Source organism: Achroia grisella, unplaced genomic scaffold, assembly GCF_030625045.1.
Source record: "Achroia grisella isolate CSIRO2021 unplaced genomic scaffold, CSIRO_AGI_Agris_v1 utg1241, whole genome shotgun sequence".
NCBI lineage: Eukaryota > Metazoa > Arthropoda > Insecta > Lepidoptera > Pyralidae > Achroia > Achroia grisella.
The window spans coordinates 801,340-815,897 of NW_026712604.1; the positions used below are offsets into that span (position 1 = coordinate 801,340).

General features: G+C 38.3%; 1 protein-coding gene across 6 annotated transcripts in view; it reads left to right on the forward strand.

Annotated features, from left to right (window-relative positions):
* LOC131854611 (ephexin-1) overlaps nucleotides 1-14,079 on the forward strand; it is a 66,638-nt gene extending 52,559 nt beyond the window's left edge. For 4 of the 6 annotated variants that reach the window (XM_059205731.1, XM_059205732.1, XM_059205734.1 and 1 more), the window contains exons 9-18: nucleotides 3,038-3,182; nucleotides 4,147-4,351; nucleotides 5,940-6,122; nucleotides 8,331-8,535; nucleotides 8,987-9,155; nucleotides 9,728-9,867; nucleotides 10,922-11,071; nucleotides 11,349-11,484; nucleotides 12,126-12,327; nucleotides 12,959-14,079. In XM_059205731.1, the coding sequence (XP_059061714.1) occupies nucleotides 3,038-3,182; nucleotides 4,147-4,351; nucleotides 5,940-6,122; nucleotides 8,331-8,535; nucleotides 8,987-9,155; nucleotides 9,728-9,867; nucleotides 10,922-11,071; nucleotides 11,349-11,484; nucleotides 12,126-12,327; nucleotides 12,959-13,125 (1,702 nt within the window). In that variant the 3' untranslated portion in view covers nucleotides 13,126-14,079. The remainder of the gene's footprint in view (nucleotides 1-3,037; nucleotides 3,183-4,146; nucleotides 4,352-5,939; nucleotides 6,123-8,330; nucleotides 8,536-8,986; nucleotides 9,156-9,727; nucleotides 9,868-10,921; nucleotides 11,072-11,348; nucleotides 11,485-12,125; nucleotides 12,328-12,958) is intronic. The other 2 variants (XM_059205735.1, XM_059205736.1) reach the window with 1 other exon arrangement.
* Nucleotides 14,080-14,558: the final 479 nt, after the last annotated feature.

Genomic DNA, 14,558 nt, shown 5'->3' on the forward strand with positions numbered 1-14,558 from the left:
TAAAAGTAGCCTAAGTTACTCCTTATTACATCAGCTACCAAAAAAAGTCTCGTCAAAATCGGTCCAGCCTTATCAGAGATTAGCCGGAACAAATAGACCGTCAGACAGACAGACAAAAATTGAAAAATGTTATTTTGGTGTATATATATTTATATTCATATGCATGTAGTAAAAAAGCGGTTATTTCAATATTACAAATAGACACTCCAAATTTATTTGTATGTAAAGATGTATAGATCTATGTGCTAAATAATCTGTCTTTCTGTATATCCTTCATATAGACCAATCAATAAATCATTCGACCTATTTCTTATATGACCATGACATGGTATACATATTACGATAGATTACTGATTGATTAAATATTCAAATTGGTTTTATGCACTAAGCTAGGTAGCTTTCACGATTGAGTAGGGCGAAATAGGTCGTCCTAACAACGAAATGGGGCAAAAGGAGATTGTTAGTAATTTTTTATGGATGATAATGAAATGGTGCACCCGCCTGCGATAACGGTTTACGCTGGTGGGGACACCAGTGGAGGATGATAAGATGAGCATGAGGTCAGGTCAGATAGCCCATTGTGACAAATTCACCAAGAATTTATCACGATCGTTTACAGGAAGAACGGCATGGAGGTCAACCTGACATGGTACATTGCTAGTAATGGGGTAATGTTCGTTTATAAATATTATACTATATGTATGTTAGTCTATAAGGTATTTATAATATGGGCCTAGTTGCCTGAAATAAATTAATAAATAAAATAAATAAATTACTAACTATCCTCTTTCCCTCTGATTGTTAGTATTGTGGATTGATGACCCCATTCATATCAATGTACCATATGAGGTTGACCTGATAATAAAAACCAGATGAATCTGTCACGATGGGTTAACTGACCTGACCTCATGATCATTTTATGCTCCTCCACTAGTGCCTCGCCCGCGTATACCGTCAGTGTAGGAGCGCCATTACATTATTATACACTACGAGATGCACCATCTTAAGGGCGGACTAACGCCGCTGGAGTCCCAATAGGATGCTATCTCGTATTCGTAGGTACAACGTGTGGTTATTTAGTGGGTAAGAATTTCACACACCACGTCGTCACCTGACAGGGGGACGGTCTTTAGAAGATTTTCCAGATTATAAAAAAGGTATTATAAAAAAAATTAACATGAAAATCACAGTGGGTACACTGTCATTGATAGAAGACCATGGAAAATGGTAAGAACTCCGCCGACAAGAGCGCGGCACTTTAATTAATATAAGATACAAATCTCATTGGATAGTTAATTTACGAAATTAGTTATTTTCTAAATTTCAGAAATATGTATCAACAAATAAAACATACTTTTTATAAACATACCTTCACGACTATATTTCCAAATGAGGCTATCAAAAGAGGCTTTTGCGGACACGAAAAAAGCCGCTTTTGGTAGTTGTTTTTTTTAACAATTCACATTGCTCTATTTAATCCCAAGCTAAACAAAGCTTGTGATATAAAGAGTTTTTTTGTAAATACATGATATACATAGAAAACACCCAGACCGATACATTCATAGTCTTGAATACAAATAATTATACCATGCCAGGAACCGAACTCGCGACCATCGTAACTGCTGCGGTGTACTAAACCGCTAAACCACCGAGGGCACCTATTTTTCCTATTGTTGATTACTTTACTGGAACACTTCCGCTGTTTATATTACCGCTTGAGTATGTACCTTAGTACTTAGATAACAGTTTAATGAATATTAATATGCATTTTATAACATTATCTCCGGAATTCATGGACCTTTTAATGTATCAATCAGCATAATAACATAAAATATTTACGTATATTAAAATTGAAATTTTTTTGACGAAATGTAGACTGTCTGTCTGTTTCTTTTTTATTATATCACAGAAAAACGGCCGAAGGATTTAAGATGAATTTTCGCGGAATATTTCAACATTCCTATAGCTTTAAAAAGACAAAAAAAATATTTCACCATTATTATGGTTGATGTATATAGATAGAAGTGAGATTATTTAGAGATTGAATCGCATACACAACTAGTCTAAACAAATAAATAAAATAGACGGCTCTGGTTATAATTTCAAATTAACAGTATTTCACAGAAAATACTTTAAAAATTTTGACTGTATGTCTCTTTGTTCTTGCTGATCTCTTAAACAGTTGTCGATGGCACTTTTACTCGCTTTCGCTAAGGACTTTTTCTTTGACTTGACTCTTTAGTAAATTTTTTTATTTTAATTTCACGCGGAAAAAGTCTCGTGTAACAGCTAGTTATAAATATAATAATACTTACTATTATGCGCTAACGCCATTGTTATATAATTATAATAATATTATACATGTATATGTTGGTCTAAAAGTACCTGTACTCCATTATACAATTTGATCGTGCTGACCGTAACGGTTGGTCTACATATGTTAGCTTGATAAATAAAAACCACCGGAACAAAATACAAATTCGTAGCAAGATAGAAATACTACTGCCAGCGGCTTCGTTCCCATGAGGTCTATAATTTGATACTTTTTATCCGAATTCCTGCAAGCAGCTCCGAGTAAAACTAGTCATCCATAAAGATCTAGAGATCATCGCAAAGAGTCACTTTTGAATAGTCATAATTTTTTATATCTATCACGTATTTGGAAATTTGTTTCCTCACAAGAAGAACGAGCAAGAAACTTACGTGTTACTCTTCAAATGTTGTGACTTTACATTATTAACTTAACATTTGTTGAATACAAATTACTGAATAGATATTACTAACAAAGGTTACCGAATAGATACTACTACATTGTTAGTGATAGAGCCACATGTCCCCACAGATGTGCTACCAAGCTCGTCCACTGGAACTTATCATGGTTTAGTCCTCACCAGGATGAGTTAACTGGCCTGACTTCATCCGTATCCTATCATCCTCCACTGGTGCCCCGCCAGCTTATTCCATTACACAGCAGGCAGACAGAGCGCAAGTAGATGTATTCCATTATCTTCAATAAAAAAACCCACTTTGTTGTCAGGTACGCGGAGGCAGGTTTATACCAAGCGGGCAACATTTCGACGTCATCAGGGGCGTCATCAGGCTCGCATCCTGCGTCGCCGCTGCCGCACTCGTTGTTCACTCACGAACCACTCTATCAGTTCTACAACGCGGCCAAAGTAGAGGTACGTACTGTTATAATCACGTATCTAGGTAGACTACAAAGAACTCTGCATGGTACCTCAGTGTCACCTATTTCAGCAGCTAAGCAATTTGCTTTGAAGGTTGTGCTTCTGTTGTAGAGTGAGAAAAACAAAAATTAAAGTAAGAGAACGCACAAGTCACGCTAGTAATTGTTAGTGATGTACCGGATCGTCAAAAACGTAGATCCGTGGATACGGATCTGAATACAGATCACACAAATCAGGTAGTTACAATTTTACCGCAACGCCGCAGAGGTTCTCTCTAACCTCCGCTCAGGCTATCGTAATTTCCATCCCTATTAGAATAAGACAGGTGATCAATAATAGCCATTTAAATTATAGCCTATATGTATAAGCAAAATTAGATGAGTAGTTTTTGCATGAAAGAGTAACAAAGATCCATCCATCCATCTATACTTCCAAACTTTCGCGTTTATAATATTAGTAACAAGTAAGATATATTATATTTAAAATATCTGTTATTTACTACTTTTGGTTGTTTACGCTTGCGTTAATGATCATTAGGTATACAACGTTAATTAGTTACAATTGAGCCGCAACCTTGCTCGGGGCCGAATGTAGGATTCACGGACAGGCACATATGTGTGCTACGTTTCGTTAAAACATATTATTTAGTTATAATTTAGGTCAAACGCTGTTGTTAATTTAGTAGATATTTCACCTACTTTGATTCTAAATTTAGATTTCTAGTAGATTATTAAATCTTTCAAAGTTATTGTGCCAAGTTAGATCCAAAGTTCCAAACATACTCAATATCTATCACTTGTCTAGACAAGTGGGTACTAGTACCCATAACACAAACTCTGCTTAGCTTAAGACTAGACGACGTGTGAATTGTTCATGGCATTATTATTAGTATTTATCTATTATAAAGAGGTTTATGTAGAGATGAACCTCTTTATAATAAAACATTGCAATCCTACAGTCTGTGTGTCGTGAGACGGGCGACTCGGATTCGGACGCGTACGAGGTGAGCGCAGGAGCGGAAGCGGGCGCGGAAACGCCAGCGGACGCGAGCACGGGAACGGCACCGAACGCACGACCATCCGCCATGGCACTAGTAGCGCCGCGGGGACCCGCTCGCACCCTCTGGTGCGAGGTACCCGAGGTCGTCAACTCCACTGTACTAAGTGAGTATTAAACTATTTTTTTTCGGACTACTCTAATGCTGTTGGCTACACCTGGCCTTTATAGCTTCGCCGAACGATAGGGGACGAGTGCAGATGGCACTCCAAACCCGCGGAAGGACTTATGGAGCGGGTGAAGACCAACTGACGGATATGACTTTAGTTTGAGGGTACCACTAGGGGTTCGAACCTCGGCTCAGGCTGTCGTAATTTGAATCCCCATTTGAATTGGAAGGGGCATCGATCCGAGGGGGTCAAACTGAAATTACTTAATGTATATTCTTTTATTTAATTTCTTGTCCCACCATTAGCACAAATATTTAGTGCCACAAAGAGTAAAAAGGTCAAATAAAGATTTTTCTAAATCCGAAAATACGCAGATACGTTCGAGGAGAAATATATCCTGTACCTACCTAATTAGCAATCATGTAGAAAGGTATACAATATAGGTGGATTATAGATACATATTACATGCATACGCAATTGTCATTAAACTTCAGAAAATGCCTATTGGTGCTAAAATCAACTTACTGTAATTGGAATAATACACTAAGTTGCTATGTTTATTGCCGCTTGATGCTAAAAATTAAAATTACGTCAGTGCTCACTGTCGTGCACCAATTCTGTGGCGATCCATCTAATGCAAGGTCATTTTATTCACTCCGCATCATTGTATCGATAGATTCTGAATTGCTTTTAAGTGGTTGTGATTGGGAAATTACATATAACTATCACTGAAGACTAGATTAGTTTATCACTTGTTAGTATGCCCTGAAATCTTCAAAATGAATTTTATGCAATATATTACAATATCTTGACCAAACTTTTACCTTATACTATAATACTATTATGTTATAATCTAAGAAATCCAATAAAAAGCGCAAAGAGCATGAAATATGTAACTATTGTAATTATGATACTAATTGCAGATTTTAACTAGTTTAAAAATAAATGTTAGTAACTATCTTATATAGTTAATCCACTCTCAATCTGTTGATACGACTAGAAGAGGGTTATACTAATAAGTAACGAAGACATCGATAAGGATTTCTGAGTTTTTAGTCATTTTGTCTTTATGTTAGGTTTTAGACACGAGATTTGGTTTCTACGAGAATTTTATAATACGAATAATCAGGGATTATATTTATAAAAATATTTCTATTCATGTAAGTCTATTACAGACAGCCATGGTATATAAAAACTACTGTAAGCGAATACGGTTTGAGCAGATAAACGGATAAAGAACTTGAAAATAATTAATTAGGAATGTAGTCAGGGCATAATTAACAATTAGGCAAAATAAGCAACTCTATGGGACAGGAGAAATCCCGCAATGGTTAGGGACCCCGCACACGTAGAATGTTATTAACAACAATAAAATGTTTCATTAAAAAATAATCTTAGAGTCTTATTAATTGTATTTTCGATGCAATTATATTAATTTAGAATATCATTAGACGATCTCTTTTCAACACTTAAACAGGACGTGGTCCCGAAATGGTTAATCAGGCCCTGAATACCATTCTATTGAAAGATGTTATTAAACAAAAGCAAAACTTTTTGCCTTTCTAAACAATAATAATACGCACAGGTTCCCTCGCGCCGGCGCAGAAGCGTCTCCAAGAAGCGAAGTTTGAACTGCTAACGTCGGAAGCGTCGTACCTTAACTCGCTAAACGTGTTGGAGGCGCACTTCATCTCCCACCCCGCCTTCCGGGACACACAAATACTGCCCGCTGAAGACTTCGACACCCTCTTCTCCACAATACTGCCAGGTGAACCTCTTTCTGTCTCTGTCTTTTGTACTGTGTATTTAATATGTATGTATATACAAAAAAGTATGTAAGTATTCATATTAATTTTCTAGTACAGCAAGCTCCATTAACTTGGAACCAGATGGCGTTGTATGTATCGTCGATATTATTATTATTATTACTATTTACTACGACAATGTATATCAATCTTCAAAATATTAATATAGAATCTTTCGGCCTCTTATGAACGTCTCTATCCCTACACTTAAAAAAAATAACATAAGTAGCTAGTACTTACATATGTTATTTTTTTTATTTCATTTGGAAGATCAGTTACTCAGTCAATCACTTCTATAAGTGATTGACTGAGCATCCTATGCATGAATTAATGTTGCCTTATTCGAGATACGAAAGAAAATTAGACATGTAATGAAAAAGTACTTTGAAGTGATTAGTCTTACGTCGGCGTCGCGACGGTTGTCGTCGCCGTGTTGTCGTGTTATTAAAAAACAATTAGTTTTTATTGATAATTGGATAAGCTTTTTAAATGGTTGTGGTAATTAACCACTTCATCCTACCACAATAGGCTATAACTCTTGGCCTAGGGAAGGGTTATAGGAGGTACAACCTAGGGTTAACCTACTGATGTGTTAGGCTAGGAGGTACTGTAAACATCCTCCTTCAAAGGCATCTGGTGTAAGGTACACCGCCTACCACACTAGGCTATAACTCTTGGCCTAGGGCAGGATTAAAACATCTACTGATGTCTTAGGCGATACTCTAAAAATCCTTAAGGCACATCCTACCACACTAGGCTATAACTCGTGACGTCGTGTAGGGAAGGGTTAAAACACCTATCGAAGTCTTAGGCTAGAAGATACTGTAAAAATCTCCTTCAAAGAGATCTGGTGCAAGACTCATCCTACCTTACTAGGCTATAATTCTTGCCCTAGGAAAGGTTTGAAACACCTACTGAGATATTAAGCTAGGATATGCTGTGAAAAACCCTAAGGCAACTGGCGTAGGGCACATCTTAAAATTTATATGAAGACGCATAATTATGATTGTCCTTACTTTCTAAATGCTTTTATAACTGACGCTGTATATAACTATAACAATAACCAAAAACAATTGGCATAGCGCCATCTAGTCCCAACCTAAGCAGAACTTGTCTTATGGGTACTAGACAACGGATAGGAATACTTCAATACATTATTTTTATAACTACATACATATACATAGAAAACACCCAGACCAATATAAATAACCGTAGTCAAAATACAAAACTAGTAATCGAACCTGCGACCATTAGAAGCAAGTAGTAAACCGCTGGACCATCGAAATCGTCCATAATCAGAAATTATTAATCAAACAAATTTTAAACCACTTAGCTTTTGTTTGATATCTACATATTAATACGTTTCTTTAACAATAAAGATCAATATATAAATTAATTATTTACAATATTATATTCTGTGTAATAATTATTTATATTGTATTTATTACTCTTTACGTTACTTATCCGCGTGAGTCATAAATGAATGTGTCACCAATAATATTCAGAACATAATCATACTATGCTAAAATATCTTAGGAAGAACCTGAGTCTAATGACGCATTAAAATCGGTTCTAATGATGGTAACTTGATTAATATAATAATAATATCTTAGGACAATCCACACAGCGCCATCTAGTCCCAAGCTAAGCTAGCTAGAGCTTGTGTTATGAGTACTAGACAAGTTATACAAATGCATAGATATACATTCTTTTGTAAATACATACATAATATAAATAAAAGACCCAAACCGATACAAACAATCATACTCATGAATACAAATGTTTGTGGTAGGAATCGAACCCACGACCATCGGAAGTAAAAATGCATTCTAAACCGCTAGACCACCGAGGCCGTAATATCAGTATAATTATCACCATTCATAGCCACCACATTACTCTAAGATCTTTACGATTAGAAAGAACTTCAATCTTCTTTCTATTTGCTCATGAAATTATCTGCAACCGTGAAATTGGTAATTCAAATACCTAAATGAAATAAAGTCACTGTCTGATCGTTTGGTCCTCCTAATTTCTGAAAGGGCTGGACCGATTTTAACGGAACTTTGACTCGCAGATAACTAATGTTATAAAGAGTAACTTAGGCTACATTTATTTTTAACGATGGATCTAACTATAAAACCTAATATTAAATGCTCTGTGACTATTCCCAGTGCGCAAGTGTTCACAACGCCTTATGAACGAGCTGGAGAAGTGCTGGCAAGAAAACATTCTGCTGCAAGGCATCTGTGATATTGTTCTCCAGCACGCCGAGGAACACTTCCACGTTTACGTCAAATACTGTGAAAATCAAGCGTTAATGGTGAAAGCGCTGCAGCGGCTGAGGGAGCAGCCTGGTTTTAGCTCAACACTCAAGAAGTAAGTTGATGTTACACTTATTATGTTCCTAGCGATCTCAGATCTGATTTGGACCTGTAAAACTACAACTTGCTTGTAAAAATGTTGTTACAGTTGTCAATAGAATAGAATAGGAAATTATTTATTCAAATAAACTTGCACTTTTGACTATTTTATTTATTTTATTCTATAATCTAATTAGGAAAGATGTTTCATCACAACACAACAACGTTTGAATACAAACTACCAATTAGCACTAATTCATTAGAGTCAAAATATTGAATACACAATCAACTGACAATAACTAAAAGTGGCATGAAGTTTTAAATTGCGTGTTAAATTTATAGGTGCAATCTAAACTGTATTGTATTAAATATTTATATATATTTCGGTGTCAATACGTATGATTGATATACAAGTATATATAATTACCTAAAAATAAATCATTTAATTTGGATTCGATATGGTCCAGATTGGAAAGTCACCCGGCGTGTCAGAGCCTGTCGCTGCATTCGTTCCTGATGCTGCCGATGCAGCGAGTGACCCGGCTGCCGCTGCTCCTCGACGCAGTCCTCAAGAACCTGCACGCGGAGGACCAAGAGTACCAGGCTTGCATGCACGCACTCGCCACACTCAATAACGTAAGCTTTTTTTTTTTAATATACCACGTTAGTACAGACGGCCCATCTCAATTATACAAATTACTAGATGTGCCCGCGGTTTCACCCGCATTATATTTATAGCCTATATTTTATTCTGATATATAAGCTATATTCCTGCAAAGTTTCATCAAAATACGTTTAGTAGTTTTTGCGTGAAAGAGTAACAAATATCCATCCATATATTATGTACATTTTATTTAATACAATAAATAAAACATACATAAGTACAAAAGGTAGTCTTAACGCTATAGGCAATCTTAATACAAGTCATTTTATTATACAAATATTGATTTAATTTTGCATCCCAAAATAATAAAAATACACATTCTTCGAATTTTAATAACAAATAATTCTTCCATCTTGCGATTTAATCCCAATAGATTAGCTGGCCATATATTTATTTATGCTGAGTTCATCTTGTTTTCCATGACTTGTTACTATCGTAATTATCATCATATTGCTAAATTAGACCAGTTTAGCACAGCACTGGTTTCCCTTGAGGAGGCTGATACGCATAGACAGTTTAATATATAGATAAATGTCTCGTGCAGTTCGTGTCGCAGTGCAACGAGGGTGCTCGCAACACGGAGCGCATCGAGGAGATGTTCCGAGTGTCGCGCATGCTGCAGTTCGCGCCGCACGTCCGCTCGCCGCCGCAGCTCGCGCCCGCCTGCGGCCGCCGTGACCGCAGGTACCGTCGCACTCGCTCTAACTCTATACCGCTCTCTTTCTTACCAGGGGATGCGCAACTAGCAACAGCCTGCGGCCGCCGTGACCGCAGGTACCGTCGCACTCGCTCTAACTCTATACCGCTCTCTTTCTTACCAGGGGATGCGCAACTAGCAACAGCCTGCGGCCGCCGTGACCGCAGGTACCGTCGCACTCGCTCTAACTCTATACCGCTCTCTTTCTTACCAGGGGATGCGCAACTAGCAACAGCCTGCGGCCGCCGTGACCGCAGGTACCGTCGCACTCGCTCTAACTCTATACCGCTCTCTTTCTTACCAGGGGATGCGCAACTAGCAACAGCCTGCGGCCGCCGTGACCGCAGGTACCGTCGCACTCGCTCTAACTCTATACCGCTCTCTTTCTTACCAGGGGATGCGCAACTAGCAACAGCCTGCGGCCGCCGTGACCGCAGGTACCGTCGCACTCGCTCTAACTCTATACCGCTCTCTTTCTTACCAGGGGATGCGCAACTAGCAACAGCCTGCGGCCGCCGTGACCGCAGGTACCGTCGCACTCGCTCTAACTCTATACTGCTCTCTTTCTTACCAGGGAAGCAGCACCTTCCGGCAGATCCGAATTCGAGATAATTATCCCGACGTTAATAACTAGAATTAACTGGTCATTACTTTGAAATAAGTATAAATAATAATAATAATTTGAAATAAAATTGCAATGAAATCGACAAATATATATCGACGCTCTCCCTCACACTCTATACTGCTCTCTCGCTCGCAAGGATACACGGGAATTTCATGTGGAGAATTCTATAAATGAACACATAACTTAGAAATTATTATTACCGTTTTTCCTTTCATCATTCTTTGCGACTTCTTTTAGATGTTAGTTTTTTATGGCCAGCAAGGATATCATCCTTGCTGATTATAATGGTATAAAAAAGAGCCCATTTGATGTTAAAATATTAACATAGCTTATGGACGCTGTGAAAAGGTTTACACTCCATACATTAAAAAAATGTCACGCATATCAAATTGTAACATAATGTCGCCTCTCCTCAGACCTGTCCGGTGGCTGGTGCGCTCAGGCGAAATGACGCAGATAGTGTGGAAATCAGACGAGTCCAAACTTACCTTCGGCAAGAAGTTCCACAAGGTGCCGCTCTACGTGTTTCTCTTTAATGACATCCTCGTAATCACCAAGAAGACAGGGTTAGTACTATTTTACTATTAGAAAAATAACTATTACTGTCTGACTCATAAATTAATAATGAATAATAACTGAAACTGTGTTTGCACTAGAGAATAGACTAGCAATGGCTAAGATAATCCTACAACTAGCTAATGCCAATACTAGCTAGATAATGCCAACACAACACGAGTTACAAATAATAAAAATTAAAAAAAATAACATACAAAGTTGGCAATAGGGGCTGCCTTAGGTGGTGAGAGAGGCGTATAAAAGTATGTTTGTGTGTTGTGTGCACAGCGAGGACTCGTACCTGGGCATCGACCACTGCCCGCGCTCGCTGCTGGAGGTGTCGGCGGGCGAGGCCACCGGCGCAGCCAAGTACCCGCTGCTGCTCACGCTGCTCGAGAACCACGACGGATGCACCGTCGAGATGGTCAGTACGCTCTACAGTTACCACACATAATATACATAAACACCCAAGCCGATACTAACAATTATATTTCTAATTACAATTTGTACCGAGCCAGGAATAGAAGCCGCGACCATTGCAAGTAAGACAGTCTGCTAAATCACTAGACTACTGAGACTGTCATGTCTTATAAATAAAGTTTGTTTATATTTTTTTAATAGGTGATAATAAAGAGGTGCATGCCATGCGTTAATGTACATGGTACATTACTAACAATTCCCTTCTCCCCAAAAGTCATCATATAAAGATGTAAGTAAATCATACAAGAGTTTGCTTAGTAAGATCGCCTTTTGTATATACATATTCTAATATTAATAAATATTTTTATGTCTTGTGCGCAGAAAAGTATATAAATGTATATTTTTCCTAACAATTTCCAATTCTCCTGTTTCTAAATTGCTACTTTTTTAATACGCGTCGATTACCCCACTTTAAAAAAAAACTAGAAACGGGCTAGTGGCAACACAAATCGCCGGAGCCAGAAAAAAAGTGTCGATGTAAATGATTCTCTTCCCCTGGCAGTATCTAGTGCAGTAAATAGATCTCTTCCCCTGGAGGTATCTGGTGCAGTAAAGTGTAGATATAAATGAATCCGTGGCCGTCAGCTGGCGTCGTGTCCGTCGGAGACTGCGTGCCGGCGGTGGGCGGAGGCGCTGGCGCCGGCGGCGGCGGCCCCGGGCGAGGCGCTGTACGCGGGCTGGGACTGCCCGCAGGTCGCCGCGCTCTACGCCTACGCGCCCGCGCAGCCCGACGAGCTGCAGCTCGCGGAGGGAGACGTCGTCAACGTCACCAGGAAGACCGGGGAGGGTACGTCAACTCTCCCATCGGTCCCCGTCCGATGCAAACGGGGATCGAAATTACGATGGCCCGAACCCCTAGCGGTGCCCTCAGACTGAAGTCGTATCCGTCCGGCGGGAGTTGGCCTTCAGCTGCTCCATAAGTCCTTTCGCTGGTTTGGAGTAGTGGAGTATAGTTTGAAAAAAAATGCGTTTAAATATATATAGGTACTTTGTTAGGCCTATAATCGCCTTTATGTTCAAATTACGTGAACGAAACTTTAACTACATCTTTTTTTTTAAATATTCTGGTGCTGTTGGCCGCAGCTTCACCGAACGATACTGTCTAACAATAATAATACCGAAGATACACGCCCACGAGTGCAAATGGCATTCTAAACCCGCGAAATGACTTATGGAGCGGCCGAAGACAACTTAGTCGTAATTTCGATCCCCGTTTTAATTGGACGGGGGATCGGTCAAAGTCGAATTATGTGAAATGCATAAAAACATGACTGTTGTATTACTGTAATGAATGTATGTTAAGTTGATGATATGACCAAAACTTACGGGTGTAAATTCAGCCTAGCTAACATCTTCGATTACCGACTGGCAAAAACCACATAGACAAATGTAATAACAACAAAAAATATTATTCTTAGGTTGGTACTATGGCGAACGGACACGAGATGGCGAAGCGGGCTGGTTCCCGGGCTCGTACACTGCAGAGATCGCGTCCGCGCACGTGCGCGCGAGACACCTCCGCCAGCGGTACAGGCTCCTCGCGCTCTCCTCCTCCTACGGCGGCCACAAGCGGCGTCTGCACTGACTCCTCACCACTGTATCACTACATATGAACTCCCCGCCTACGTGAACGGTCCCGAGCGGCACACTAACATCAAGGACGGCCCTAAATGTGTTATACAATGGAATCTCACAAACGATGTCGCAGCGAAAGTTTTGCTACTTGCCAATAAACAAAAAGCAAAAATGACTCAAGACTCAATCTCAATACGCGAAGTTCTTTACGCGTATTCATATTACATCACATTTTTAAGGTTTGTAAATAAGCAGAAAATATCATTTAAATACGTTATCAGTATGTAGATTAGGTACTAGTGTATCTCTTGTTACCGATTGCACGGAGCTTCGCTACCACCGCGGAGCAACGCTTAACTTTTAACGTCCGTCCTGCACTGCCTTATTTTTATTAGAACTTTACTCGCAAAAAATATTTTTGTAACAATTTATGAGTGCGGTTCTCTTAGAGGATTATTGCACCTTAATGTTATATAGAGGTGCTCGTTACGTCGATACACAAGATGATTTTAGTGTTTAATTTTATCTCTCAAAGAGTTAAGAAAATGTATTACATTATCTATGTTTTATTGTGGAATGTACAGTTACGTATGAGATTCGCATTAATTATTTGTACAGAGTAATTTATCGTTTTAGAGCAACATTACTTGTGCATAGTTAAGTGACGTTATCCATATATTCCCTTAGTATTAGACCTCACTTACCGCGACGTTTGGAAATTTACCTAGTCATGATAAAGCGGAAAGTCAAGCATTTTGCATGTTTTAAATTTTTTTAATTATGCCCGTTATTACTCTAAAATGTATAATATAAAACATTCCGAAAACTCAGATTATTATATATAAATATACTTTATAATTACGAAAAATTAAATTGTATGTATGTACTTAAGTAAATTATTTTGTTGTGTAGATACTTTTCAAATATGTGACGATAACTAATATTAATAGGTTATATGAATTTATAATTATGTATTATTAAATATAATAAATGTGTATTTAATAATGTCTCTTATTTATTTTCCTGTCCTCCTGTGTGCGATAAAGAGTCGTTAAGGTACATATGTCTTGTACAGGGTGAGTCGTAAATGGTATACCAAAACAAATGTCTTGTAGAATCATGAACTGGACTCCGTCTCTCCATCTCTTATTTGGTACACAAATAGTCTAGACCCTGAGGAAAGGACATAGGGTACTAAATGCGAAAAAAGGATTGTAAGGGGTTGAAAGAGGACATATGTAAAAACTTGACATTCATAAGCGGCTAAAATGTCCTACATGAATTAATGTATTTGAATTTTGAATTTTTGAAAAACATTTCCTGAGTCGTAGCGTATATCTGTCGTGAAACCAATTCCGAAAAAATCAGAAGAATATTTATGTTCACACAATGTACACCGATTTTATATTACATTTATTTAAAGTAATTTTTCGGATCGTAACT